The 27,108-nt window shown below is 40.5% G+C and overlaps 1 protein-coding gene across 1 annotated transcript in view; it reads right to left on the minus strand.

Annotated features, from left to right (window-relative positions):
* The window catches only part of XKR6 (XK related 6), a 267,735-nt gene extending 245,022 nt beyond the window's left edge, over positions 1–22,713 (minus strand). Inside the window, exon 1 of the mRNA XM_060155785.1 lies at positions 21,980–22,713. Within this exon, the coding sequence (XP_060011768.1) occupies positions 21,980–22,713 (734 nt within the window). The remainder of the gene's footprint in view (positions 1–21,979) is intronic.
* Positions 22,714–27,108: the final 4,395 nt, after the last annotated feature.

A 27,108-nucleotide genomic window follows, 5' to 3' on the forward strand; every position in this document is an offset into this window, starting at 1 on the left:
AACACACATGCCTTCCCTTGGTGGCTCATTAATCCATTGAGAGGTTACACTGCCTTAAGTCGTGGAGACCCTGCCCTGAGCACTGCTCCAACTCCAGCTCTCACCTGAGATCTCCTGACAAGTCCCACAGCTCCCTTCAGTAACTCGTTCCTCAAGATCCAGGGAAGCAAAGGAGAAAGGACAACCAAAGGATCTTTCCACTTTCTCAAACACCCCCAATCCACATTCTGGATAGGAGAATATTTAACTAAAATTCCAAAGGAATTTAGAATTATCAGGATCCCCCTACGCCCTTTCTAAAACAGGTAAGTGAAAATTTATTTTACAAAAATACAGGAGGAAAAAAAGGAAATAGAAAGCATTTACGAGATCTGTTCCTCAGATCCCTCTGTAGTAGGTTTAAAAAAAAATTTTTTTTATTCTGATTATCTACTTGAAGATAATTATTTCACTTTGAAAGCAACTTATGGTTTTTCAAACCCTGTTCACTATGCTTCCCTCTCCTACCAGACCAATGACACCTCAACATCATCACTATACCTCCCGCAGCGTCAACAGTACCAACCGTGCTACTCAGCATTTTTCGTGATCTTTTCTTGACTGTACAAATAGCATAATGCAAGTACAAAAGTACAGGCTTGCAAGTTTATCCTTGTCAAAGAATTAGAGGAATGCTGATTTGCATTTAAAGCCTGACAAATTAATACTAATTTCTGACCTCTGAGAGAGATTGTCTCACACACTATTCTGTGAGTGTAAAACTCATTTTACAAGTTCCCAACCTATGTGCCGAGTGTTCCCAAACGGACATTATCACTGTTTTACACAACCACTTTTACAAGTTATCCAACTCCAAAAAACTGAAGCATCTCACAGTTGAAATAAACCTGAGAAATGACCTAGTCCAACTGACCAGCATATGCCTATATCCTGTTTTGATGCTTATAATAATTTTAAGGTCGGTATAATAGGTACTATCATTTCCAATTTACAGAATCAGAAACTGCGGGTGAGCTGAGGAAATGGCCTAACAAAACAGATAAGTGAGGATCAAACATATTTACTATGTCAAGAATAAATTCCCCTCCAAAGAACACTTAAGCATGTTATTGACGCTTCAAAGGGCAAAAAATGGTTCAAATATACTGGTAAACTGGTGTTTTTATTACAATGTCCCTTTATTTCTAAAATAAATATATATACTTTTTCTAAAATTACGTCAAGCTAAATTTCATATTAAACTGTTTTCCGAAGCATTAAGATACTGCCCCACAGTGCTCCCCGCCACCCCAAAATCCAAGGACTACTGAAAAATCTGGGTGAGAAGGCAGATGAGGTCCACTCGAGGCACCCACAGCACTGCACGCGCTGGCACTCAGACCCACAGCAATCAGTGCACCGTAATAAAGCACGAGCATCCCTCTGAAAGAAAACCCGCGCAAAGCCTCTAGATCAGAGTGAGAGGCCTCCTCTGGCCGTCTTCCTGGTTACTATTCTTAGACATCTCAACACTGGGCAAAGTATGGCACCACTGGCAGCAAGATGTTACTGCTGGCAGCGTGGTGGACTCCAGCTGCTCCACTGACAGCCACTTTCACCGTGGCCAAGACTATGAGAAGATAGACGGAGAGGAGGAGAGGGCAAGTCCCACAGAGCGAGCACGCCATGCGTGCCAGACGCTACGCCAACATCGACTCATCCAAACCTTGAAAACCCTACCTCGGAGGTAGTGTTCTCACTCCACTGAGGGGCAAACCAAGGCTCTGAGAACTCAGCGATCTGTTCCAAAACCTAAGCCTATGGCACTACAGAACTGAGAAAAATGCGTTATCTGCAGGGTTAAAGTGATGCATAAGGAAGCCCCACGGTATTTCCATTTGTTACAGTGTGACATTAGCTGGAACAGGATGTATAACATCACACAGAACAGTCCAGCTCAAAGACCCTCGCTTATCCCATGGCAAAGCTGTAGTTTTTACCTTTTTCATAATCTTCATTACAGCACATTTTCACAAACACATAATTTCCTTGTTTGAAGGGTTACTATACCCAGGCAAACTGCCTTCATTTTTAGTCAGAGTGACATTGGGTCAACCACAAAAGAGAATTTCCAAACCTACTAGGTTAAAGAAAAAATCGTGGATGTTACAGGTCGAACTGTGTCTCCCAAAAAAACATGTGAAGTCCTAACTATCCCCAGTATCTCTGAATGTGACCTTATTTGGAAACAGGGTAGTTGCAGAGGTAATAAGTGAAGATAGAGTCATACTAGAGTAGGCTGGGCCTTAGTCCAATACGACTGGTATCCTCATAAGAAAAGGAAAATTTAGACACAGACACAGAGAGAAGGATGCCATGTGACAACAGAGGCAGATAACGAAGTTATGCAGCTGCAAGCCAACGAATGCCACGGACTGACAGCCATCACCAGAGGCTAGGAAGGGGCAAGGAAGGATTCTAGCCAGGGTCTCAGAGGGATCACAGCCCTCTGGCACCCTGGTTTCAGACTTCTAGTCTCCAGAACTGTTGAGAATAAATTTCTGTTGTTTTAAGCCACCCCACTGGTGACACTTTGTCACATCAGCCTTAGGAGGAAACTAATACAATGGGCTAATGTACACTCCAAGGTACTGCCCAACTGAGGCCTCTCTGACATAGAAAGCCTGAAGTCTGAGGTCCTTCTTAACTGTAAGCTACACAGAACTGATCCCATCACACTTGGTTTTATAACAGAGGCGAGAGCTGACTACAGCACAGAGAGCTGGGTACCGAGCCACAGAGGCCAGGTGGAAGCCAGGTCTTCCAACCAACAGGCAGAAGTAGTAGGAAACCGTCCTACAGAGAGACAGGTTACCCTAATGAACACCATTACAGGCAGAATTACCAAAAACAGACCACAGATATGTATTCCAGTCAAATCAGTAATTTCACATGCTCAACAATGAATTAGCCGTCTCTAGTCTAATCTTTCAAAAGTTTATCAGCTCTGGGATCGAGTGACCTGTAACAACCTCAAGGATTAATAATATAATATTATGAAACTTTGAAAATTACAAGTGGGCCCCCCAAATTAGTATATTAAAAATGGATAACTTCATTAAATAGTCTTACTTATGTGGTCATCAGGCTTAGGGAAGAGTACAACCTGAATTCCAATCAAAAAGGAACTTGTTATATACACACATTAAAGTTGAGAAAAAAAGGATACAAAATATCCCAACCGTGGAGAAATCACTTTAAAAAATACCAAGTTTTCAAGTACAAACATCTGAGAGGTTAGAAAAAAATAAGAAATGGGAGAGGAGCTTGGATCAAACAAAAAACTTCTAGTTTTACTGTAATTTTGGCTGTAAATAGGAGTGAGACAAAGCACTTACAGACAGTTGCTGAAGTACCAAGTGAACTCTTCCTCTGCTCTTTAATTCTCCAATTTTTGACTGGTTTTGGTTCTGCCTGAGCCTACAGGAGACCAGTCGCCCACAGAACAGGCATCTAGCTAGAGAAGACACATCTAAGGTTAACAGCTGGACTACAAGTTGACAGATGCCTTCTTTATGAAAAGCAAGTAACTGATTATTAATCTACCAATTCACACCTGGACTGTAGCTACCACACATAGAGAACAGACTAAAATAAACCTCTACATACTTCCAGTTTGTGTAACATTTCCCAGGCAAGAGATCAAAACCACCGCCTGAAACAAGCAGACCCTGGGAAACGGTCACCAGCAAACGTCTCCCCAAATTGCTAAGGCTGTTTCCAAGGTTGCAATAGAGACAAGGTTGCACGGAGACAAACAGTAAAGAGCATGAGAATAGTTTGGTTGAAATAGTGTTGTAAGAATGTTTCTTCATGAAAATGGGACAGTGGAGTAATGAGGGAATGAAATATGGGGTTAGAAAAGTCTTCTGGAACCATGTACTTAGCACTTTGGGTTTAGAAGTTTGGGGTACATTCTGTGAACAAACAGGGACCACTGAAGGTCTTTGATCTGCTGACAGGTTCACAGAACGAAGATCTGTCAATGTTGTTTGGAAAGGGTGTAAAATGGCTGGTTAACATCTTTCTTTACTGAGGGGATTTTAAAGAATTGTTGCATAGTTACACCATTTATACGTAATATTTTCCTTATCAACTAAAGGGTGGTAAACTCTTTATCCATCAAAAGTTTATACATGCATATTTCATAATAACATTTTTTTCCTTAAGAAAGCTCATATAAACATTTTAGATTTTTTGGGTGCTAGATAATATGTTTTGACATTTAGACAAGACTGTTTCAAAAGACTGCCTACCTAATGTATTTTTGAACATGGACAATCCACTTTTTATTCAAGCATTTATCAATATGTAAATAAATTACAAAGTGACTATAGTTTTCTCCCTGGTTTCACTTACAATGAGAACTTACAATCATTTCACTTACAATCATTTAATAGATACACAGTTCAAACTGCTTTAACAATATCACATTTTTATTTGGAGGATTTACTTTGAACACCTAAGCAAGGCATATTTCTACGTGTAGAAAGAGGGTTGGATACAGTTAAATAAAGAAAGAAAATTTGGCCAGGTAGAACCTTATCAATGCCTGGTACAATTTTCAATCCTGTGGGCCAGGTAGAAAGAGCTGTTAATATCTAACATTTAGTACGTAAGTGTATCAAAGCTTTATCCTCAGACTTTACATGTATTAAGTCTTAATTCTCAAAACAACCCTGTAAGGTAGTAATATCCTCCTCCACAAAGCTGTTCCTGATCTTTCTACCCAAAATAAGTCCCATTTTACCTGTGAGGAAACCTAAGAACAGAGTGGTTAAATAACTGTAACCAGTTAAGAGCTGGTCCAGGGCAGGCTTGAGACCCAGCACTTGGCCTCCAAAAGGCATGCTCTGAAGGCCTGGGCTTCTCTGGCCCTCCTTACAGGCAGTGCCTCATCACCACAGGTCAGGCTGTAGGAGAGAGAACTCGGAAGAGCTCTCTTTTGATTTAAAATACTACCTACCCATCCTTTACTGGAGTCATTTCAGATTTAAAAACACTTGGGTTCTCATTTTCCAATCTGAGACTATGAGTATCACTGTGAAGACGAACACTAACTTCTTACCGGACAACGGTTGCACTGTGCCGTAGAAGTGGAAGGGACCAATTTCAAAATAATATTTTTAGGTAACACAATTGAAGCCGGTGCCCACCTGCACAGTGTGGCTAGAACACTGGTAAGAGGTATACCTTGGGGCTTCCCTGGTGGCGCAGTGGTTGGGAATCCGCCTGCCAATGCAGGGGACATGGGTTCAAGCCCTGGTCCAGAAAGATCCCACATGCCCCAGAGCAGCTGGCCCCGTGAGCCACAACTACTGAGCCTGCGCTCTAGAGCTCGCGTGCCACAACTACTGAGCCCGTGTGCTGCAACTACTGAGGCCCACACACCTAGAGCTCGTGCTCTGCAACAAGAGAAGCCACCACAATGAGAAGCCCACGCACCACAACAGAGTAACCCCCGCTCAACACACCTAGAGAAAGCCTGTGTGCAGCAACAAAGACCCAATGCAGCCAAAAGTAAAAATAAAAAATAAATTTACTAAAAAAAAAAGAGGTATGCCTTGATCCAAATGGATTGGCTGTGGGGACATAATTAATATTACTTCTGTTTTTTAAATTAACAACAGTACTGGGAAAGGAAGAGAAAAAGATTTTGTTTGTTCATTTGTTTTCTGTGTTTAATCAGTGAGTAGGACTATGACGAAATGAAACTATCCGAAAGGTCTGTTGATTTTTTAAAATTTTGATAAAATGCACATGACATAAACTTTACTATCTTAACCATTGTTAAGTGCACAGTTCAGAGGCATTAAGTCCATTCACACTGCTGTGCAACCATCACCACCATCCATCCACAGAACTCTCTTCATCTTCCCAGACTGAAACTAACTTCCCATTACCCCCCCGCCAGGGCCTGGCAACCACCATTCTTTCTGTCTCTATGAGTGTGGCTACTCTAGTTACCTCATAAAAGTAGAATCATACAGTATTTGTCCTTTTTTTTACCAGCTTATGTCACTTAGCATAATGTCACCAAGGTTCATCCAATGCTGTATCATGTGTTAGAATATCCATCCTTTATAAAGGCTGAATAATATTCCATTACACATGTGTGCTACATTTCACCTACTCATCCATCTGCGGACAGCGGGGTTGCTTCCACCTTCTGGCTACTATGAGTCATGCTGCTATGAACATGTTGTACAAATCTCTTCAAGCTCCTGTTTTCAGTTCTTTAGGGTAGACACCCAGAAGTGGAATTGCTGGATCATATATAATTCTATATTCAATTTTTTGAGAAACCACCATTCTGCTTCCATGATGGCTACATAATTTTGCATTCCCAGCAACAGTGCACAAGGGTCCCAATTTCTCCACATCCTCACCGATACTTGTTATTTTCAGGGTTTTTGATAAGAGCCATCTTTTTTTTTATTGAAGTATAGTTGATTTACAATATCATGCTAGTTTCAGATGTAGTTAGGAGCCATCTTAATTAGTGTGAAGTATTATTTGTTGGAATTTTTTTGTGCATATATGTGTATATATATATATATATATATATTTTTTTTTTTTTTTTTTTTTTTTTTTTTTTGCGGTACACGGTCCTCTCACTGCTGTGGCCTCTCCCGCTGCGGAGCACAGGCTCCGGACGCGCAGGCTCAGCGGCCATGGCTCACGGGCCCAGCCGCTCCATGGCATGTGGGATCTTCCCGGACCGGGGCACGAACCCGTGTCCCTGCATCGGCAGGCAGACTCTCAACCACTGCGCCACCAGGGAAGCCCTGCATATATTTTTTTTATATAAATGATTTATATTTTTTGGCTGTTTTGGGTCTTCATTGCTGCGCGCAGGCTTTCTCTTGTTGCGGAGAGCAGGGGCTACTCTTCCTTGCGGTGTGCGGGCTTCTCATTGCAGTGGCTTCTCTTGTTGCAGAGCTCGGGCTCTAGGCACGCAGGCTTCAGTAGCTGTGGCTCATGGGCTCTAGAGCACAGGCTCAGTAGTTGTGGCACATGGGCTTAGTTGCTCCGTGGCATGTGGGATCTTCCCAGACCAGGGATCGAACCCGTGTCCCCAGCATTGGCAGGTGGCTTCTTAACCACTGCGCCACCAGGGAAGTCCCTGTTGGATTTTTTAAACACTATTATTTAAGACTATCGTGAAGTTTAGCAATTCATTTTTCCTTTGGTCTTGAGAAGTCCTACAATCTGTGTTGATTAATATTACTACAATGTCACTAAGTAAAATTTTGGAGCATCCACCCAAGTGGGCTTATGAATTGAAAACTGAAAAGGCTTAGGAATAAGTTTCTAAACACAGTGTAAGCATTTTAACATCTGCAGCAGTATTACATTCTGGAATCCCTGGACGTAACAGTAATTATTTTGATCAAGCTCAGACAGGGTCACCCAGTGGCTTCTTATGACATTGGGGAGTCATGTCTGCTTGTAGTCTGGGCAATGTTGTCTGGATACAACAGATGCAATATTGGGAGTGAAAGACTAAGCCAGCACCAGATAATATAAGTAAACACACTAAAAGTATTAAAATTATATTAATAAGATCAACCAGGCAAAAAATTTTATCTCAAGTAGTGCGTATTTGACCTGTAACACCATACAGCTCCTATTAAAGGTTTCAGTGTCTGATTTTTATTCTAATTATAATTTGCTGTTTTATCTCTCAAGCACAATAGTTGAGAAGATATTAATTATGTATTAGCCATACAGGTCACAGATTTTGGCTTTGTAAGGAAAAAAAAGGATCCTCATCTAGACCCTGGTACAGTCTCACCTGGTGATAATATTATGTAGAGAAACTTTAATTATTAAATAGCCTCTAAATAAATACGTATATTTATTATTTTAATGCTTTAGCAACCTACTTTTTAAAAGCCAATTAAGAATACCAGAAAATGGGGGGCTTCCCTGGTGGCGCAGTGGTTGAGAGTCCGCCTGCCAATGCAGGGGACACGGGTTCGTGCCCCAGTCCAGGAAGATCCCACATGCCGCGGAGCAGCTGCGCCCGTGAGCCATGGCCGCTGAGCCTGCGCGTCCGGAGCCTGTGCTCCGCAACAGGAGAGGCCACAACAGTGAGAGGCCCGCGTACCGCAAAAAAAAGGCAAAAACAAAAAACAAAGAATACCAGAAAATGTAACCTAAGTCATATTTGGAATTAACAAGCATCTTAAAACAGCTGACCGTTAAACCTTCACTACTAGACTAACAGGTCTCTATATTTTAATATTTTATGATTTCTAGAAGAACTTATAAAACATATCGACGTGTTTTGATGAAAACATTTCAGTTTTACTTTAAATCATATTTAGATGCTTTAACACCTTTATAAGGAATTTTTAGATAATTTTAATCCATTCCCAGTGATTATTAACACGCAAAACAAATAGAATCCAATCAGTTTTACTAACAAAGTTTTAGTGTAAATCTCCAAATTTAGGTATGAATTTTGCACACGTATTTATTTGGTGGCCTGTACAATTAAAAGACAAAAAACAAGGAGTGATTTTGGGGGGCAGTTATTTGGGGAATAGAAGCCAACAAGTTCCCTAAGTATGGGACACAGTTTTGTTAAAGTTACAACCTCTGTGAGCACATGTCAAGATCCCAAACTGTCCTAAACCAGATGATCTATTTAAGACATGAAACACTGACAAGGCTACAGTACTTTTTATTTAGTCTATGAAGGCCATTTTTACCTCAATGAAATCTCATCTGAAGAAAAATTATTCAAAACTCTAGTTGTACCATTTCATTATATTTTAATTTAGTATATTTAGCACAGATCACACTTAAAATTATTAAACGTAGTTGTTACTTTTAAAAGCTAATTTAAATAGAGTTACTTGTTTCACCTGACCAGTTAAAATAGGGTTGACCTGTGTTTGTATGCCACTCAGGCTAAGAACAGTTTTGACATTTTTAAGAGTAAAATAAATGGCTAGTGGGAAGCTGCTGCATAGCACAGGGAGATCAGCACGATGCTTTGTGACGACCTAGAGGGGTGGGATAAGGAGGGTGGGAGGAAGGCTCAAGAGGGAGGAGATATGGGGATATATGTGTACATATAGCTGATTCACTTTGTTGTACAGCAGAAACTAAAACACTGTAAAGCAATTATACTCCAATAAAGATTTTTAAAAAAAGTAAAATGAGACTGACATGGCTAGCAAATCCTAAAATATTAAATTAAATATAAATCAAAGTTTTAAAAGGAATTGTCTCTTTTATGTTCCAATCAATAGCAATTTACATCACACACACACACACACACACACACACACACACACACACACACACACACACACACACACACACACACTCCCTCCCTCCCTCCCTCCCTCCCTCCCTCCCTCCCTCCCTCCCTCCATCTAATCCGGAGAATACCTGACCTAAGTAGAGAATTGTTTCTTCCTCAGTCTCTAGTCAACAAAACACAAGCTCCCTCTTCTGTAGTACAAAGCTGTTCCCTGGGCAGGACCACATTCCCCCGGCTTCCGTTTATATGGGCGTAGTCACAGGGCTGTTCTCCCTGTGGGATGATAGCACCAGTGATGTGAGTCACTTCAAGCCAGGGCTTTTAAGAAGCAGTTGTGCTTTCTCCATATTTTCTTTCCTTTTTCTGGCTGAATGCTGAGGGCGCTGAGTCTCTAAAGGATGCTAAAGCCATGATCAGCCAGGACCACCCACAGAAGACAATACACCTCTTGTGTTAAGCCACTGAAATGTTTGTTATTACAGTTAGTGAAGAAAAACACTGTAATACTCAACATACACATTGTATATTTGCTGCCTTTCACATTTTACTAACTTCGACTTAATGTGGACATTTTCCCAATCCTAAAACAAAACAAAACAACCCTATGAAAACAGATTGTTTATATTGCTGAAAGCCGTGTTTGTTAAACCCATCAGTTTTTTCCTTGACAACTGGCTACTGTTGCTCTTTTTTCCATTTACTGTACACTCAGATGAATTTTAATATAAAGCCTCACTATAACTACATTTCAAATGGGCCGAAATTTAAAGCCATTCCTGCTCCATACATGTAGTTCAAGGGCTGATGTGGCATTGAGACATTAGCTCATTCCATCCAATGACTATGTTACAGAAGCAGAAATTTAAAAGTGTATTGAAATAGCCCCTCTTCATTTCTTTATTGTATATAAAGGCCAACAAAGCATGAGAATAACTTTCACTTAACCTTGAAACGCTGTACTATCTCCAAAACTAGAACTTCGCAAAACAACAGAACCTTGACAACTCCAAGAGCTGCATCTTGACACCATCACAGATTCAAAAACATGTCAGTTATGCCACAATGCATGCTCCCGTAACATGTATTATTTCACACATGACTGGCAAAATGGGAACGACAATAGTATAATGGGGAAATAGTTTTGGTTTGTAAGTGATTCTTCCCAGCATGTTAATGTTTTGAAGCTATCAAGGGCAAGATTTTTCACAAATAATAAAGACTTAGGAAAAAACAAGAATAAGAAAACCTGTGAGAATCTTACCAAAATACCTTCCTTTTGTACAAGCAGTGGTGGCTGGTTTAGTGTCTTCCATATTCCTTATCCTTTCCTCTACCTAGTGATGCTGTGGGCACACATGAAGGCTAAACCCTGGACCACAGCTTCAATTTTGGTGAAAATGGCCTCCAGTAGAAGCTAATACCTACAAGAATCTACATATCAAAGAAGGAAAAGCATGTCCCAGGATAAAATAAGGCCTTGAACCATCTGGATATGAAGCTGAGTGCAAATGTCCCCGATACTATGGTGCTAATATTTGGATTGTCATTGTTTTGTTAGTGTTCTGGTTACAAAGTCACATGGTTTTAAGTAGTCTAGCCTTAATCCTATTTTTCCCACAGCCCTGTTGTTTGCATTGTGTGATTTTACAGAATGAGAGGGTTTTCAGGACTATCACATTATGGTAGATATGATTATACCACGCATTGAGAGAGTGAATTGCAGATGCCAAACAAATAGAATGACACATTCCAATCTCACAGGGCCCTATTCAAAATCTTGTAACATGCCTGACAAATACCATCTCATTTAATCCTAGACTACATCTTGAAAACTACCTAAAAATTATGTGGTCCCTATCAAATAGTGGAAACCACAGATACGGTCCACAAATGCTATAAACATGTTGTAATTCTCTATTTTTCCAAATTTACAATGTAATTGCTTTTAACTTCAGCTTCGTTTTGATAACTTTTGTTTAATTTGTGAACAGAGTAAAAAGTCCTTCATGTAGCTTCTCTTTTCTTCCAACCCCAAAACGCGCCATCACGCACTAGGTCTAAGCAAAGCCATCTGAGGTTGCTTAAATTTTGAATACATAATTTCTCTATTGGAATGCATATCTTTTCCTTCAGAGAAAGCTTTAATGAAAACTGCCTTACAAAAGGCAAAATGGCAGCATCCTAAACATACAGGGCTATTAATAACTACTATTATAACAGGGCTATTTATAACTACTATTTACTTTACTACTCAAAAGCTGTGTTCCTTATAACCAAGCAAAATGACAGATTTGGAGTTCTGTTCATTTTTATCCAGAATCACAGAGGATCCAACCCAGTGTACGGTGTGCCTGCCCATACATCCTGTGTCCCTCTCTGCCAGCTGTTTCCTCTCCTAGAGGTTCTGACCTTGAGCTTCCGAGTTACAAGGAGCCTGGGTTTTCTCACCACTGCCACATTTGAGCTCCATTGCTAGATGGAGCTCAAAGGATGTTATTTTGGTGTATGTAGAGTTTAGGGGTCCCTGTTGATCCACTGTACTAAATAACTTACAGCAGGCAAGAGTCAAGACTGTAAAACCCCTTCCCAACCCCTCCCCTAGCTATTCCTCCCCGTGAATCCATCAAGCAAAATGTAGTTAGGTCATTTTCCTTCTCTGCTTCCTTCATTCCTGTCTCTAATGACACCTATTTAATACCTATTAGGACACTTCTCCCCTTTCATTCACCAGTTTCTTTTTAGGAATCCTATCCTTGGCACCAATTTTAACAAATATAACATTTCTGAAAATTTGAGACATGAAATTCACTCTGCACTGAATATCAATTTTCCCAACATAATGAAATGCCTCTAACCTGGCACTTTTAGAGCACCAACAGTGATCATTTGTGTTAATAATGACCTTGAAGTACTTCAAACTTCCAAAGAAGCTTCTGAATCAAAAGAATATTCAATTATATGCTGTACAGTTTTAACGTAAAATGCCTTTACAGTATTCTAAAACTTATGTATAACCCATATGCCATAGTATATGGCAAATATAGCTACCATTTGATTAATACACACTTTCACCAACCATTCCAGCTAAGAGTACGGTCCAATCAGAGACTGTTTCCATTAAAACTGGTGTTCCATTAAAATCATCATCAGAGCTTCCTTTATTCATTCCACCCCTCTATATCTGATACGCCTAGTGCTCAAGTTCACACACACAAAAAAATATTCCCAAGTGATTCTAATATAAACTCCTTCTCCCGGAGAACTACCGCTGTAAATATTGGTAGAAATCAGCCTATAGAAATGTGGTTCTCATCCCTGTCTGTGCACTGCTTGGGGATCTTTCTGAAAACACAGGCTTTTTAAAATAGATTCTAAGGCCCATCCCAGACCTACTGGATCATAATCTCTTATGGTAAAACCCAAATATCTGACTCCCCAGGTGACCCCAAAGCACAGTCAAGTTTGAAAACTGCTTTATAACCTTAAGGAAAGAGCTACTACTCTTGGTATTTCCAACAGGTAAACAGAGAATCAACATATGGGTGCATCTTGTCTGCAGAGTTTAATACACTAGAGTTGAAATCAGAGGTCTCAAAGAACCTCAGCGTGTACATGAAGAGGCCCCAGTGGTTCAAGAATATCATTCCTCCACTTTCAATAAGCCAAAACAGCGAAGTCCCAAAGTAAAGTAAAGTAATTAGTGAGAAGAGGCTCCGGATCCTTACAAGAGATATAGAAAACTGCATATATTTTGCCGTCAGTGAGATCTGGCTTCAAAACTTTCCTCCACCAGTCACCAGTGACTTATCAGATTACTTAACCTCTCTAAACCCATTTCTTCATCTGAAAATGGGCACCAAAAAAACTTACAAAAATTTAAACGAGACATTTGTAAAAAAAGAATTTCTAATATTGTTTCCTTTCCACCTTAGTAATTTCTATGCATCCTCCACTCTCCTTTGAGTCATACACTGTAACCTGTTATATTAGCCCTTATATCAGGTTATTGCTGTTACATACAGAGAACACATGAGACATATTTCAAATTTGTTCCTCCAAAACTAACATGAAGTTTAAACTCTGTCTACTGACAACCAGCTGAAAACCCACCAGTGCCTAGATTCATAGTAACTTCTTCAGGACGGATTTTTTTTTTTCTTTAACTCTCAGTTCCTGATTCCAGTACAGCAATGGCTCTCCAACTTTAGAGAGCTAAGAACGCCTAGGGAGCTTGTTTAAAATACAAATCCCACCTCCCACCAGCAATTCATAATTGATTCAGGCAAGGATTCTCTATGGCCACTAAAACTATTAGGTAAAAGGTTGTCAGGAAATAGGCCTTGACACCTTGCCAAAAGTCTTACTCCACAAGTGACTTACTGACTGCAAAGGGGAAAATGTACCTTTATACAGAAGAATCTGGCAGTCAGAACCCTAACCAAGAGATAAAACTTAGCATCACGAACAGTGAGATGAAACAGGTTATAATGTGATATGATGCAAATATGAAGTGGAAAGCAGTACTTTTGACAACAGTATGTAGTCTGAATATAATCAAGCCCCTAGAAGCACCTTCAAGTTTACCCGAAATACAGAGGGCAGATCAAACTTGGAGGAAACAATCAGGCAATCCAAAATACGGAACATACAAGAGAAGTGACCCAGATTCTGCAAAAGTTAACATCATGAAGAAAAGAAAAATTTAAGAATTGTTCTAGCATTAAAGAAACATAAAAGCAATGCTGATTAAGCAATTTTGATTAAGCCGTGTTGGGAGGGAGAAAACCTATAAAAGACATTGTTGGCAACAAATGAGCAAATCTGAACGTGAAACAACTATTAGATGATTTTCTTCAATTATGGAATAATTATGGGATTACCAATAATTTTCTAAGATGGGATAATAGTATTATAGCTATGTAGAATTAGTCTAATTATTTAGTATTTGAGGCAAAGTATGGAGAGGTGCAACCTCATGATACATGTTAAACACACATAAAGCTATCTATGTTAATTACAGAATCCAAGTAGTTGGTACTGGGTGTTCAATATACTCCTCTATTTCCCTGTATGCTTAAAAGTTTCCATAATAAAGAGAGCAAAAATACACATTCCCTGGTCCAACTCCCTGAGGTTCTGATTCTTTAAGGCCATAGTAGACCCACAAATCTGCATTCTAACAAGCCCCAGGCCTATCCTAATACAAGAGGTTCTCTGACCACTCTAAGAAACACAGCCAAAGAGAGAAAGCAGAAAGTGTCTGATGTCTGGAAGGGCCTGGGTTCCTAATTTCCTGCCGGCTCTATTTTATCACCAGGCTTTCCAAGCCACGAATTTGGTGTCTTCCTCACCTCTGCCGTCTTTCTTCATGTGTACAGTATGTTTAAGACAGAATGGTCAAAGAGAAACTTTCTACTTCATGTACCTATGATTCTTTGAGAACATCTGGCCAGGGTAAACAATAACTATCAACTCTTCCTCCCTTCCCAGGATGCTGTGAAGAAAACTGATATGTTTACCTTTCTGTGAACTGAATATTCAAATTTCTTCCTAGAAATGATTTGATGGACATATAATCCATGCTCTGTATATTAATGACCAATATAAAACAGAAATAGCTTTCTCACAATTAAAAAGAAAAAAGACCAAAATATTGCATACAAAAGTTATTTTTAAAACCACTTGTTTGATATTTCAGGATAAAAGCAATATACTCGTAAAGACCCTTTTTGTTAGCAATATACAAAATACCTTAGGATACTGTCATTTGTTTTAAAGTATATTAAAATACAGTAATGCAATATACCAAGATCCACCTACGTTAGACATACAGAAAAAAACCTAAAGCTGAATTTTATGTACAAATGTGTTCTTGTCATAGTAATATTCACTGAATCCTTCAAGCAAATCACGTTTTTTTCCCCAAATTCAACTTAAACCAAAAAAGTACCTATACCTTAATCTAATAAAATACAAAACACAAAAAAAACTCACTTAGAATCATTTCCTAAAACAGCTCACAACTGACAGAAAAGCTATCATTAAAAAAAAAAATTTTACAAACATTAACTTTTCAAAGTTAGAGAATACATATCAAATGATAAATTGCAGTAGGAGATTTTGAGGTTCCTCCCCAATTAGAAATTAATCTAGGTAAACGACTCAGAAAAAGCTCCAAAATATATGTTAGATATATGCATTGCTTTAGCTTAACCTGACAGTAAAAAATTTTAAACATAGGATTATAAAAGGACACCTTAACGTAATTTTAGCTGAAATTGCAAGTGCCCAAAAGTAGCTAATAAACCAGGATACCAAGTTTTTCAGAAAGTCTTATCTGCTATAAATTTTGACATTAGCTAGCAATATATACATAATGCCTCTATAGGTAGCAAAGTGATTACAAGTGATGAAAATTTTTTAAATTAATAAGTCAAAATAATACATGATAGGACTTCAAAGCAGTTCCTAAGAAATCCACATTTTTAAATATTTTAATTGTTCAAACTAGAGTCTGAAATTCCTTGTTTAAAACTTCGCAGTGCTAATACCTATAGCATAATAGACTTTCTAAAATTGAGGGACCTGAAAGATCAATTAGTTTAACTCCTTGTTTGATAAATATGAGGAAATGGAGGCCAGAGATTTTTTTGAACTTGCAGAATGATAAACCTGATTTCTTAACTCTAATGTTCCCTTTATACTATTGCTGTGCCCTGTGGTGTTTTTCTTCGTTTTTGTTTTGTTTTCTTTTGTTTTGTTTGAGTATCTCCAGTAGTGGTAAATAGTGGATTGTCTTTCGGCAAAAAACAAAAGTCAGTGAACTTTTTAAACGAGGCTATATTTTCATGATTTAAAAAAAATTAATTCTTTGAAATTCACAATTTCTGACTGGGAACTAGGTAAACAGAGTATCACAAGGAGTAAAGTTTTAACCACAATCTTGTTTGCAGAAAGCATACTGTAAATCAAACCAACCCATGATGAAAATAGCAACAATTGAGACAGTTTATTTTTTTTTGCATCCCACCTAATCTTGCCAACTCTCCAGAATTTATCCATTACATACTGCTAACTAATTGGCTTTAGGGATAAAGTTTGTAAAAGCAAAGCAAATGATGTTAAAAGGCAGAAATGAACTGTTCATGATTTCTGACATGTGCCTACTAGGTTTCCAGAATGCTAGCCTTCTGCAATACAAATTTGGTGTTTTGTTTCTAGATCATTCTGGAAATACTATCCTTCAGCACTGTTTGCAATTTTACTCAAAGTGTGCCATTTTTCATCACCTTCCCTTGAAAATTCACCATAGATGTCAAGTTTTTACTGTTTCTGTTCACTCAAAAATGAGAAATAATCTTCAGAGATGCTTTCTTCATACTCGCTCTCCTTTAGGTAAGTAGCTCGTTGTCTAAATATAACTCTTCTACCCTCACAACTCATCACGTATTTCCACGATTTTTCAGGTAGGGGGAGGAGGAAGGGAGTAACTAGATGAGACTTTATGTTGTTGAATTTATCCCTTTTCTCCTTGATGGTGTCAAAGCATCTTGCCCATTTCACGATTATAAAATTATTATCCTACATTTTCTTCTAGTGCTTTTACAATTTAATATTTCATGTTTACACTTTTAATTCTTTTAGAATTTCTGTTTATGTAAGGTAGAGAGCTATTTTTCCCCCAATTGCGTAGTCAATTGCCTCAATATCATTTGATAAATAATCTTTTTTTCCTTCACTGATTAGGAATGCCACCTTTACTACCTACTAAATTCCCACAAACCTGTCAATTTCTCTCTTTACTCTGCTTCAACACCTATTTGCTTAATTCCTCTGCCAGTGGCACATTGATCTAATTACTGACACTACAGCACATTCACTTCTTGACAGAGGAACATTTTTCTCAACACTTTTCTTTTGAATTTTGAAAGGTTTTTTTGACTACTCAAACACATTACTTTTCTCCAATCAATTTTCCTCAAGTTTCCCCTCAAAAAAATCCCACTGAATTTCTTTTGAACCAGAATTCCATTAAACATATGGACCAAAATGGGAAAAAAAAAAAAAAGATTTTTACAATATAGAGATTCTCATCCAGTAATAAGCCGATACTATATAAAGTCTCCTACACACACGGACACACACACACAAATACACATATACAATCTTTTATCGTGACTAGGGCTGGTATTCTGGCCCCACGAGTGAATTTTCTTATTTGAAAGGTAACATTTCCATTCCTAAATCACAACATCTTAGAGCTAGAGGGACATTACAGATCACTTAGTCCAACACCTCTCGTAATCGCGTTGTTTACCTCAAGCCTACTTAAGAGAATCATTTCAAAATTAATTTCCCTTGTACATGCAACACAATCATAAACCTGCTATTTGAATCACATAAAAGTCAGATAAGTGAGCTACATTTATTGAAGAATGCTTTGAATCTAGGAATCCTTTTAGAATAAGATCCATACTTAGGCTCAAAGAAAAAAACACTGAGTACTATAAGTGCATACACTTGAGACAGCCCCAAGTACTGTATTTAGACACTCATGTTTCCAAGGTAAAGTTGTTTTGTTATGGTGTTGTCCAGGAACCAAGCTTCACGATACCAAAGCATTCCATTCCCGACTGTTCCATCCTATTTATTAAGAACATAAACCCAATAACAATCTCGAAATGGAATAAGCCTGAAACCCAATTCTAAAAGTGCTTCTCAAGCCTGGCTGCCCATCTGATCACCTGTGGAGCTTCTAAAACTAAGACTGCTTGGGTCCCGCCCTGGGATTCTTCCTCAGCAGGTCCAGCAATGCTCAGCCATTTTTTAAGCTGTAGTAGGTTCTATTCTCAGCCAGAGTTAAGAACCGCTATTCTAAAATATTCAGTAAGAACAAAGCCCCATAATTTTCCAAGTATCCCTACACTGAGGGAGGGTAGGGGGAGATAAGTTAAAAAAGCATCTTCACCAGCCCAGCAACATTTGCTGCTGATTAGAGAGTTGTATCCCTATATTACATCAAAGTCTTGAAATGGAAAAAATGCTACAACAAAGCTTTAGATTGTTTACAGACTGATGATCCCATTACGGCAGGTGAAACACCGCTTCCTTCCTCTCACTTGAAGGCAACCTTCTCCATCACCTCATCTCCCAAGATAAAGAACAGCTGACGTTCACTTTAAAAATGGCAGATAAAATTCAGGCTTTAATCTTAATTAAAAGTTTTAAGTCTTTAAAACATACCCATAAAAATAAATACATAAAGAGGGAGATTAATGATTCGGCTACAACATCATGACATTACATGAAATTTTAGTCAAAGAACTTGCTTCTTGACTGCAGTGAACTGCCAAGCCAACACTAAGCACCCCCTAAAAGTAGCACAGAAGCAAAGAAAAGCCGATACACTGAAGGAAAAAATTTACACACAAAAATGCAATATGCAAACCTGTTTCTAAGCTCTAACCCTCCAAGGAAATGATCTCACTTTCTAATAACAACACATTGTACTAAACTGAAGCCTGGTGAGACCCCTATTCCTCGTATGAGTGACTCACAGACCCGCTATCCCTGGGAAAAGCACCTGAAAAACAGAGCACATAAAGGTAGACGGTAAGTTCCACGTTAAGTAATTAATTAGGGAAGGTAAAGCATCCATTAAACAGACCTTAATCACACAGTAGTGCTCTGCAAAACAAGGTTCATGAAACCAAATCATCCTACAGGCAACTATTCTTCAACGCTCCAACTCTGGCCCAGCCAAAAATATTTTCTTACATTCTGTGAAGTCATTTGGTGAAAGAGATGTCAAGTATTTTCCATCTTGATAGCAAAGGCAACATGCATAGAAATTTACCACTTTAATGTCAAGAGAAACTAATTTTTCTTAAATAAGCACTGTGCTTTTGTTCACGCGAGTCAAATAATTTTACATTAAAAAAAAGCATATGAAGAGACACGCTTCATGGTTTAATGCAATCAGTTTTGACAACATACTTCACCAATATCTTTTCTTAGAAATGTGGCCCAAATCAAATTCTTAGACCCTAACCTTTATGTCACATGACCACATGAAATAAAATTTAAGTAGCAAATATGATTAAGGGAACAAACTGTAACCCCAAAAGATCTGCAGAAAAAACTGAGATGATGTATGTTTATACACACTGACAAGTTTTCCAAGAGATTAAAACTAGAAAAGAATAAATACCTTTCTCCAAAGCTTTTACTTATGAATGATTTCCATGCAAGCCACATGCCTAGCAGGTATTAAAGAGCAGACTCTGCTCCTGGAGTATTTCAAGTAAACAAGCTTACTGAAAAAAATAAAATCCTTCCTCAGTAAATATTTCTTTTGAAGTATAGTACGTTGGAATAAATAACTTAGATGAATTAGCATGCCTTTTAATACCTTAACTTCATAAAATATTTAGACATATATTCTAATCTTGAAAAAGGACCAAAAACTTTAGACATAGTAATATCACAGGCATCTTTTCAAAAAAAAATATATATATATATATTTACCACTACAGACTCTGAAAGTTCAATAAAAATCTGGAAAAATAATACACAACCCTGTTTTAAACAATTATAAAAGCTAAATTCATATTTAAAATATACTTTTCAGTTTGTCCACAACCGGGACTTCTACTACTTTACCAAATACAATTAAGGTTTAGGTCAATAGTGGGGGATTACTCTGCCTTAAAAAATCTGTGAAACAGAACTCCAATTTCAGTATGTCCCAAAAGCTTACTGCTAATAAATATCTATGATGGATTACATTAGAAACAATTCTCTCAGGAATTTTAACCTGACACCAAGGTTTTGATTGCCCACATCTCCACGCCTAACATGGAGAGATAGGTGACTTTCGGTACAAGCCTACTTATTAATTAGATGCTGTTCAATTTTACTACTATTTCAAAATCTCTCCCCATACTTTTTGTCCCTCTCCCCTTCATACCTTTGCATCTTACCAACCTGCAAGAAACCAAAAAAGGTATCCCCTATGTTAAACACACTATCTTTGATTCAGTATGGACTGGGGAGTTTTTAGATTTAGATTTCAAATTCAAAACATATGTCAAAATTTTCCTTGACCCCATATTAGGCTCATAATCGCTAAAAGTTAATCAATAATCTTTGTTTCTATTTTATTCCTTCTCTTCTTACAAACTTAAGAGCAGGAAATAAATTATCTTCAGACAAACAGAGCTAGGAAAAAAAGTTGCTTGGTTCAATCTAGGAACACCAGTAAACTACCCTGCAAGGACCAGAAAAATCAAGAACCACTCACATGTCCCCTATCCTGAATTTGCATGTAAATTCTGCAGGACAAAGTTCTTGTTCTTTCGTGATTCGACTTAATTCCTCCCCATGCTTTCTGAAATGTTTTTATTTAAAATTCTGAACAGAGACCTAGACAATTCAAAACACACTGAACTTCATTTCAGTTAACCTGAGTACATACCAGTAAACTGAAATTCTGAGCACCTAATATCTCCTACTAGGAATAGGTGCCTGAGCAGTGTAGGCAAAATGTCTTCTCACAGAAGCAACGTACCTGAGGAGCTCTATATAATTTCTCTTCAGTAAGATTTTTTTTTCTTGCGAACGCTCTCACCCACAACTCACTGTTTGCAGAACACACTCAAGCTGATTTAAGTTGGAGGGCACAGATTTACCAACGTTTTAATGAAATCATTTCCTTAGTTTAGCAAGTTAAGCTATTTAAAAAAAAAAATCTGCAAGTGGTTTTTGAGGGATTCACCTGGCACATGGGAAATTTACAAGAAGGGAAAGAGCCCCAGGGCTAAGCTTGGGGCTTGTGTAAACATAAATCACCTGCGCACTGGCCTGGCTACCAACAACAACGTTCCACCAGAAGAGATGTCCAGGTGGCTAAGTGATTTTCGGAGGTTGAGAGTTAAAAACAAACGCTTACACCTATCACATATTATACAATTTTACCTGTCACTAAGAAAAGGGCACGTCTAATCCAGCAAAAAAAGTCATTTTTCCTTCAAGGAGAGCAGCGCTTTGGAGTCTTTTGCAGTGGATGGGGGTCGCAGGAAGGGGGGAGGGGGCGTGGAATAACGGAGCACTGAAAGGAGAGGCAGCCAGGGGAGTTGCACAGAGCCCCACACAGGCCACTGCGGAGAGAAGACGGGCAAAGAGGGGAAGGTGTCTCACCGGGGCACAAAACCGAGTGCAAACCGGCTGGAAGAAGGAAGGTTCCCCCAGGAGGCGAGCTAGGGTGCAGATAAAAAGCGCTAGCGCCTGGTTACCTTGGGATACAGGGGCAAGGGACCACGGGAATATAGAGATCTACAGAGACAGAGGAGAGGGAGGATGAGGCAGGGTCTCCGCTAAGTGCGAACCAGGGATGAAGACATACAGCGGGACTTGGGCCTCCCCGGGCCAAAAGGCGTGGCCAGGGATCCAGACCGCACGATGGTCTTTTTGAGACGCCAGGGGAAGTGCGTGGCAAAGCCCTCCTTCAAGACCCCGTGCCAGGCCTGTCCGAGGGGCCCACCTGCGGGGCCCCTCGAGGGCGGAGCGCACTCCGGAGGGCTCCGGCCTCGCCCGCGGGGCCCTCTGCAGGGCCAGCTGGCCAGGCCCCCGCCCCCGCCCCCACCCCCGCAGTGCTCTTACCTCCACACCTGCCCCATCTGCAGCAGGTGGATGACCGACAGCCAGATCCACACGGAGAGGCGGCAGAGGCGCTGCGCCCCCGGCGTGGCCGGGACCCCCGCGCCATGGCCGTAGACGGCCCCCATCATGGGGGGGCCCCGGCTGCTGAGCCCCTCCACGGCGCCCAGCCCGCCGCCCGTGTAGTCCTGCACGAACCAGCGGAAGCTCAGGCTCTGCACCAACAGGGACGGCACCAGCACGAAAGAGAGGGTCAGCCCGAAGTAGACGTAGTCCCCCTTGCGGTAGTAGTCGAGGGCAAGCCACAGGTCGGTGCCCACGTCCCCGAAGAAGACTAGCAGCGCCAGCACGATCCACAGGCAGTCGAGCCACGGCCGCTCCACCTGCGGCGGCTGCGGCCGCTCGGCCGAGGGCGTCGGGGGGTGGCGGCCGGCGGCCCCGGGCGGCTGCAGCGGCTGGTCCCCCCCGTCGGCGGCGGCGGCGCTGCGGCGCGGCTTCTTGCCCAGGAGGGAGCGCAGGCAGGCGGAGCGGCAGCCCCAGTAGCACGAGGAAGTGTTGCAGCAGTGGCAGATGTGCAGCGAGCTGCTCTCGCCGGGCTCGCTGCCGTCGCCGCCGCCGCCGCAGCCGCCTCCCCCGGGCTCCCCGTCCTCCTCGCCGCCGCTGCCCACCGCCTCGTCCAGGTTGTGCAGCTGGGCGAAGCCCACCCCCACGCCACCGCCATCGGATTTCGCCGCCATCTTGACTCTCTTCCCAGCTCCGGAGGTTGGGGGGGGAGGGACGGGTGGGGGGGGGAGAAGGCAGGGAAAGGGGGGGGAAACGAATGGAGAGGAAGGGGGGCGGGGAGGAAGCGGGGGAGCAAACGAACGAGGGGGGAGTGGGCCAGGGAACCCCCTCCGCTTCCGGGTAGTTGGCGTCACTTCCGGGCGAGCCCCCCAATCGCACGGCGCCCGCAGCTCCCCAGCCCTACCCTCCCGGCCAAGATGGCCGCCCTCCTGTGCCTCAGCTGCTGGGCGGGGGACCGGGGGGTTCACCCCGCCAGGGCTCCCCTTCCCCTCTTCCGTTGACCCCGAAACCCATCAGGTTGACCCCTCGGCGTTTCTGAATCCCGCTGGGCCGAGTGAGGCGGTCCAAAGTGATCCCTGGAGGGGGCAGTGCCAGACGTTTTGGGGTCCCCTTCCTCAGCGTCGCAGCTCACAGCTTTCCTCCTGGAGAAACGCCCCCTAACACCCTCCCGGCTGCTGGCGGAGGGGCGGGACCTGTGAGGGAAGGGGCGGAGCTAGTGCAAAGCAGGTGATTACGTGTCACTTCCGGGAGATAGGATGACCTCATTGTGTAGTTAGACGCCCCCCCCATCAAAATGGCTGTCTCTCACCTCTTTGGCTGTTTCTTTAACTTTTTTGATTTTTTTCTTTTAAATTTGTCTCCTTTTCTTATTTTGAGGGTCTTTAGAAATTGTATAAGTCAGTTTAGATTCCCATACACACTGATTCTCACTTCTATTTAGACAACTCCCTCCTCTTTTACCTCTGTTGACCCCCTGATTTTCTTGTCACTGATAACTTTACCATCTTTTGCAATAAAGTTTTCACCATTCCCTTAAGAAAAGTGCAGGCAAAAATCCAGTGATAACCAGCCTGATTGGGTCTTGAAAATTACAGCGAAGACTGAATTGGCATATTGTGACCTTGAGTGTATTTTCTTCACGATTAAAATGTATCTCTACCAACTTTTTTTTTAAGTATGCAGTTTTTCAATTCTGTGACCTTAACTTGGAAAATTCAGAACTAGCCAGGGTTTAAGCTGTGTCAGTTACTTCTTCAAGCTTTTGGATGTGTGAAAATTGCCTTTCAGAATTTTTTTGGTGCTAAGGATCTGTCAGTAAACATGGCTTTAAATAAGTGAAAATGTTATCAATGTGCTATATGATTAAAATAGGTGCAGGGTACACTACTTAACTAACAGTTTACAAAAGTGAAGCAGCACTGAATGGATTTGAATTACAATGATCTTCTAGTGAAAGTATATTTGAAGCCAGATAGAGAAAGCTACATGGTCACAATTGTTACTGATCAGGTGAATGGAACATTTTGGAGTTAAAAGAAAAAATTTTCTAACCCTGAATTTTCTCATTGACCTCTCTGGATTTTTGTGCTCATTTTTCTGATTCTGTCTACTTCTTCCTTCAGTAAAACCTTCTAATCATGCCAATAATTTTCCTTCAAATAGGACAAATTAGGTAATATTTGTATGGCATTGAGGTTTCGGGGAAGAAAGATGCCTTTGAAATTTTCAGTATCATTATTTTGAGATATATAATATTTAACACTATAGCTCCTAGTTAAATTTTGGGGGTGGCAGGGCAAGGTGAGGATTCCACATTTTGGTACACAACGTTTCATGGGTATTTATGCCAAGCTAAAACCTGTAAAGACGTTTACAGAAAGTACTCAAAGAGAATTTTTACCTTTGCCATTTGAGGGGGGAGGGGGGGAAGAAATAATCCAAAATCTACTTTTGGAAACATGTCACATAAGGGTATCCTTTTACTTCACACTATAATTTAAGCCTCCTTGTTCCTATGGGTGTAAAACTTATAGCCAGCAGGTAAGGATTACTCTGCATTTAGATGAGATACTACTTCTTTCTTTACTGAATTTGAGTTAATAACACCTTTAAAAGATGGCATAGGTGTAGAGTAGGACTGCCCAGGTTTGGATCCCAGTTCCACTAAAACATGAATAAAGTGAACAAGATAGTTAACCTCTTTAAATCCCAGTTTCCTCCATTATATAAATGGGAATATAACAGTGGCTTCTTTGAAAAGTTGTTCGGCAGGGCTTCCCTGGTGGGACAGTGGTTAAGAATCTGCCTGCCAATGCAGGGGACACGGGTTCGAGCCCTGGTCCGGGAAGATCCCACATGCCGCAGAGCAACTAAGCCTGTGCACCACGACTACTGAGCCTGCACTCTGGAGCCTGTGAGCCACAACTCCTGAGCCCGTGTGCCACAACTCCTGAGCCCGTGTGCCACAACTCCTGAAGCCCGTGTGCCTAGAACCCATGCTCCACAACAAGAGAAGCCACCACAGTGAGAAGCCTGCCACCACAACAGAAAGTAGCCCCTGCTCACCGCAACTAGAGAAATCCCACTAGCAGCAACGAAGACCCAATGCAGCCAAAAATAAATAAATAAAACAAATAAATTTATTTTAAAAAGAAGTTGTTGGACAGATTAAAGATCATAGTCTATTCAAAGCTCTCAACACAATGCCTGATAGGTAGTAAGCACTGGATTAATAATAACTATTATTATTATTACTATTGCTATTATTGTTATTGCTATGTTCACATATGCCAACATATAGTTACTTAAATTCTATCATCCAGTAGATTTGGTATCTCTAATAAATGAAAGCATTTTCAAATAATTCTAGGAAATAGATGCAATTAGTTTGTTTTTAAATACATTTTCTCTATTTGAGCCTGTGAGCCTGTGAAATGAGATAAAAAAGCAAGCAGCAATGACATATTTACGATTTTCTGTTTCTCTGTGCCCTGAAGGAACATAATCTACTAGTGAAATTAGCTAAGTAAATTACAGTCACTATATAACGCGGACAAATGAGGCTAAGTCAAAAGGGTTTATCACAATTGAAGTTTAAAGTACATATATAAGATTCACAGACTGTCAAGTGATTTCAACTTTACATTTGCTGTTTCAAAAATTTTACCATTCTGCCTTCTATGGAAGGGATACTTTGTAGAACCCAGGAGTTTCTAAAATTGAAATCAATGATAATAAACCTCTCATGAAGACTCATTGAAAGGTTAACATAAATTTGGACTGTGCTATGAATGGTCCTTTTTTTTTTTAACCTAGAATTCTGGGGCAATTAGATGTCCAAGCCAGTGCAGCATTTAGCACAGTCCTGAACACATAGTGAGCACTCTATAAATATTGGTTAAATGAGTGAATTAATTAATTTTTCACGTAACTGAAATTTACCCTTTGAAGTGACTTTCATTGCATTACTTTACATTTTATGATGTAAATCTTCATAAAACTCAATTGATATATTACAGAGATATCTCAATTCTTTAGTAAAGCGGGGGTGGGAAAGGGAATAAAAGAAATGCATTGCCCACTGGTCTGCTTTCTTACCAGCACATCACTTAACCCTTTCTTGATGATTTGCCCTTAAGGTAGCCTTATGTTAAGAGACTCTGCCTATGGGCCTGCTAAAGAGGCACCCAGGCCTACTGGTCATTTTTGTTGTTTCGAAATAACAATTTTTTTAAGCTCTGCTTTTCATCAGTCTGTTAACAGCTTTGGCTCCTGTTATTTCCACTTGGATATAGGCTGGGAAGCCAAACTACAAAAGATGCTGGAATAACATGTAAAATAACAGTAAATAGATTTTTAGAGCCTCTTCTACGAGTAAAGTGAGACAGAGTTAATATATGGAAATTGTGGCATACATTTTGGCTGTTTAGAGAGAACTTTGGGGATTTTGTCCCAATTCTCTGTGAGTTTCAGAAAGGTAAAGAGGGAAAGGTAGTGTCGAATACTGTTGTGTGTTAGTCACTATCCCAAACATTATTCCATTTAATCTTACAACAGTCCAAAAAGGCATGAACATTAGTGTCCCCATTCTAATGGTCTAGAAAACAGGCTTGAATCAGTCTCATGACACCCAGAGTCTCACCCTTAGGAGGTAGGGTAGGCATGGATTAGACTCTAAAGCCTAAACCACTTACTCTACCCTTGCCCTGGGCCAGACAGCTATTGGCCCCTCGAAATGAAGTCAGTGTCACTGGTTTAGTCACTGGAGGGACCCTATTATGTAAGATGCTGATACACATCTGAGAGACAGGACACTTGAATTCCAACACGAGGATTTGCCCCAGCAAAAGCATTGCAAAGGGGCTTCCTACATTCTTCACAAGATTTTCCTACTTTGAGCCTAGGTAAAGCCTCACAACCAGTAGGTGGATGTCATCCTTATCAAATCTATTCCTCGTATCCAATTGTCTTCAATAGAAATAGGACTTCTTTGAGCACTGCAGAGTAAGCACAGAGAACCCATTATCCTGAGAAGCTCCATTTCTATATTTGATGTTAAGAACTGAAAT

Source organism: Lagenorhynchus albirostris, chromosome 7, assembly GCF_949774975.1.
Source record: "Lagenorhynchus albirostris chromosome 7, mLagAlb1.1, whole genome shotgun sequence".
In the NCBI taxonomy this organism is placed as follows: Eukaryota; Metazoa; Chordata; class Mammalia; order Artiodactyla; family Delphinidae; genus Lagenorhynchus; species Lagenorhynchus albirostris.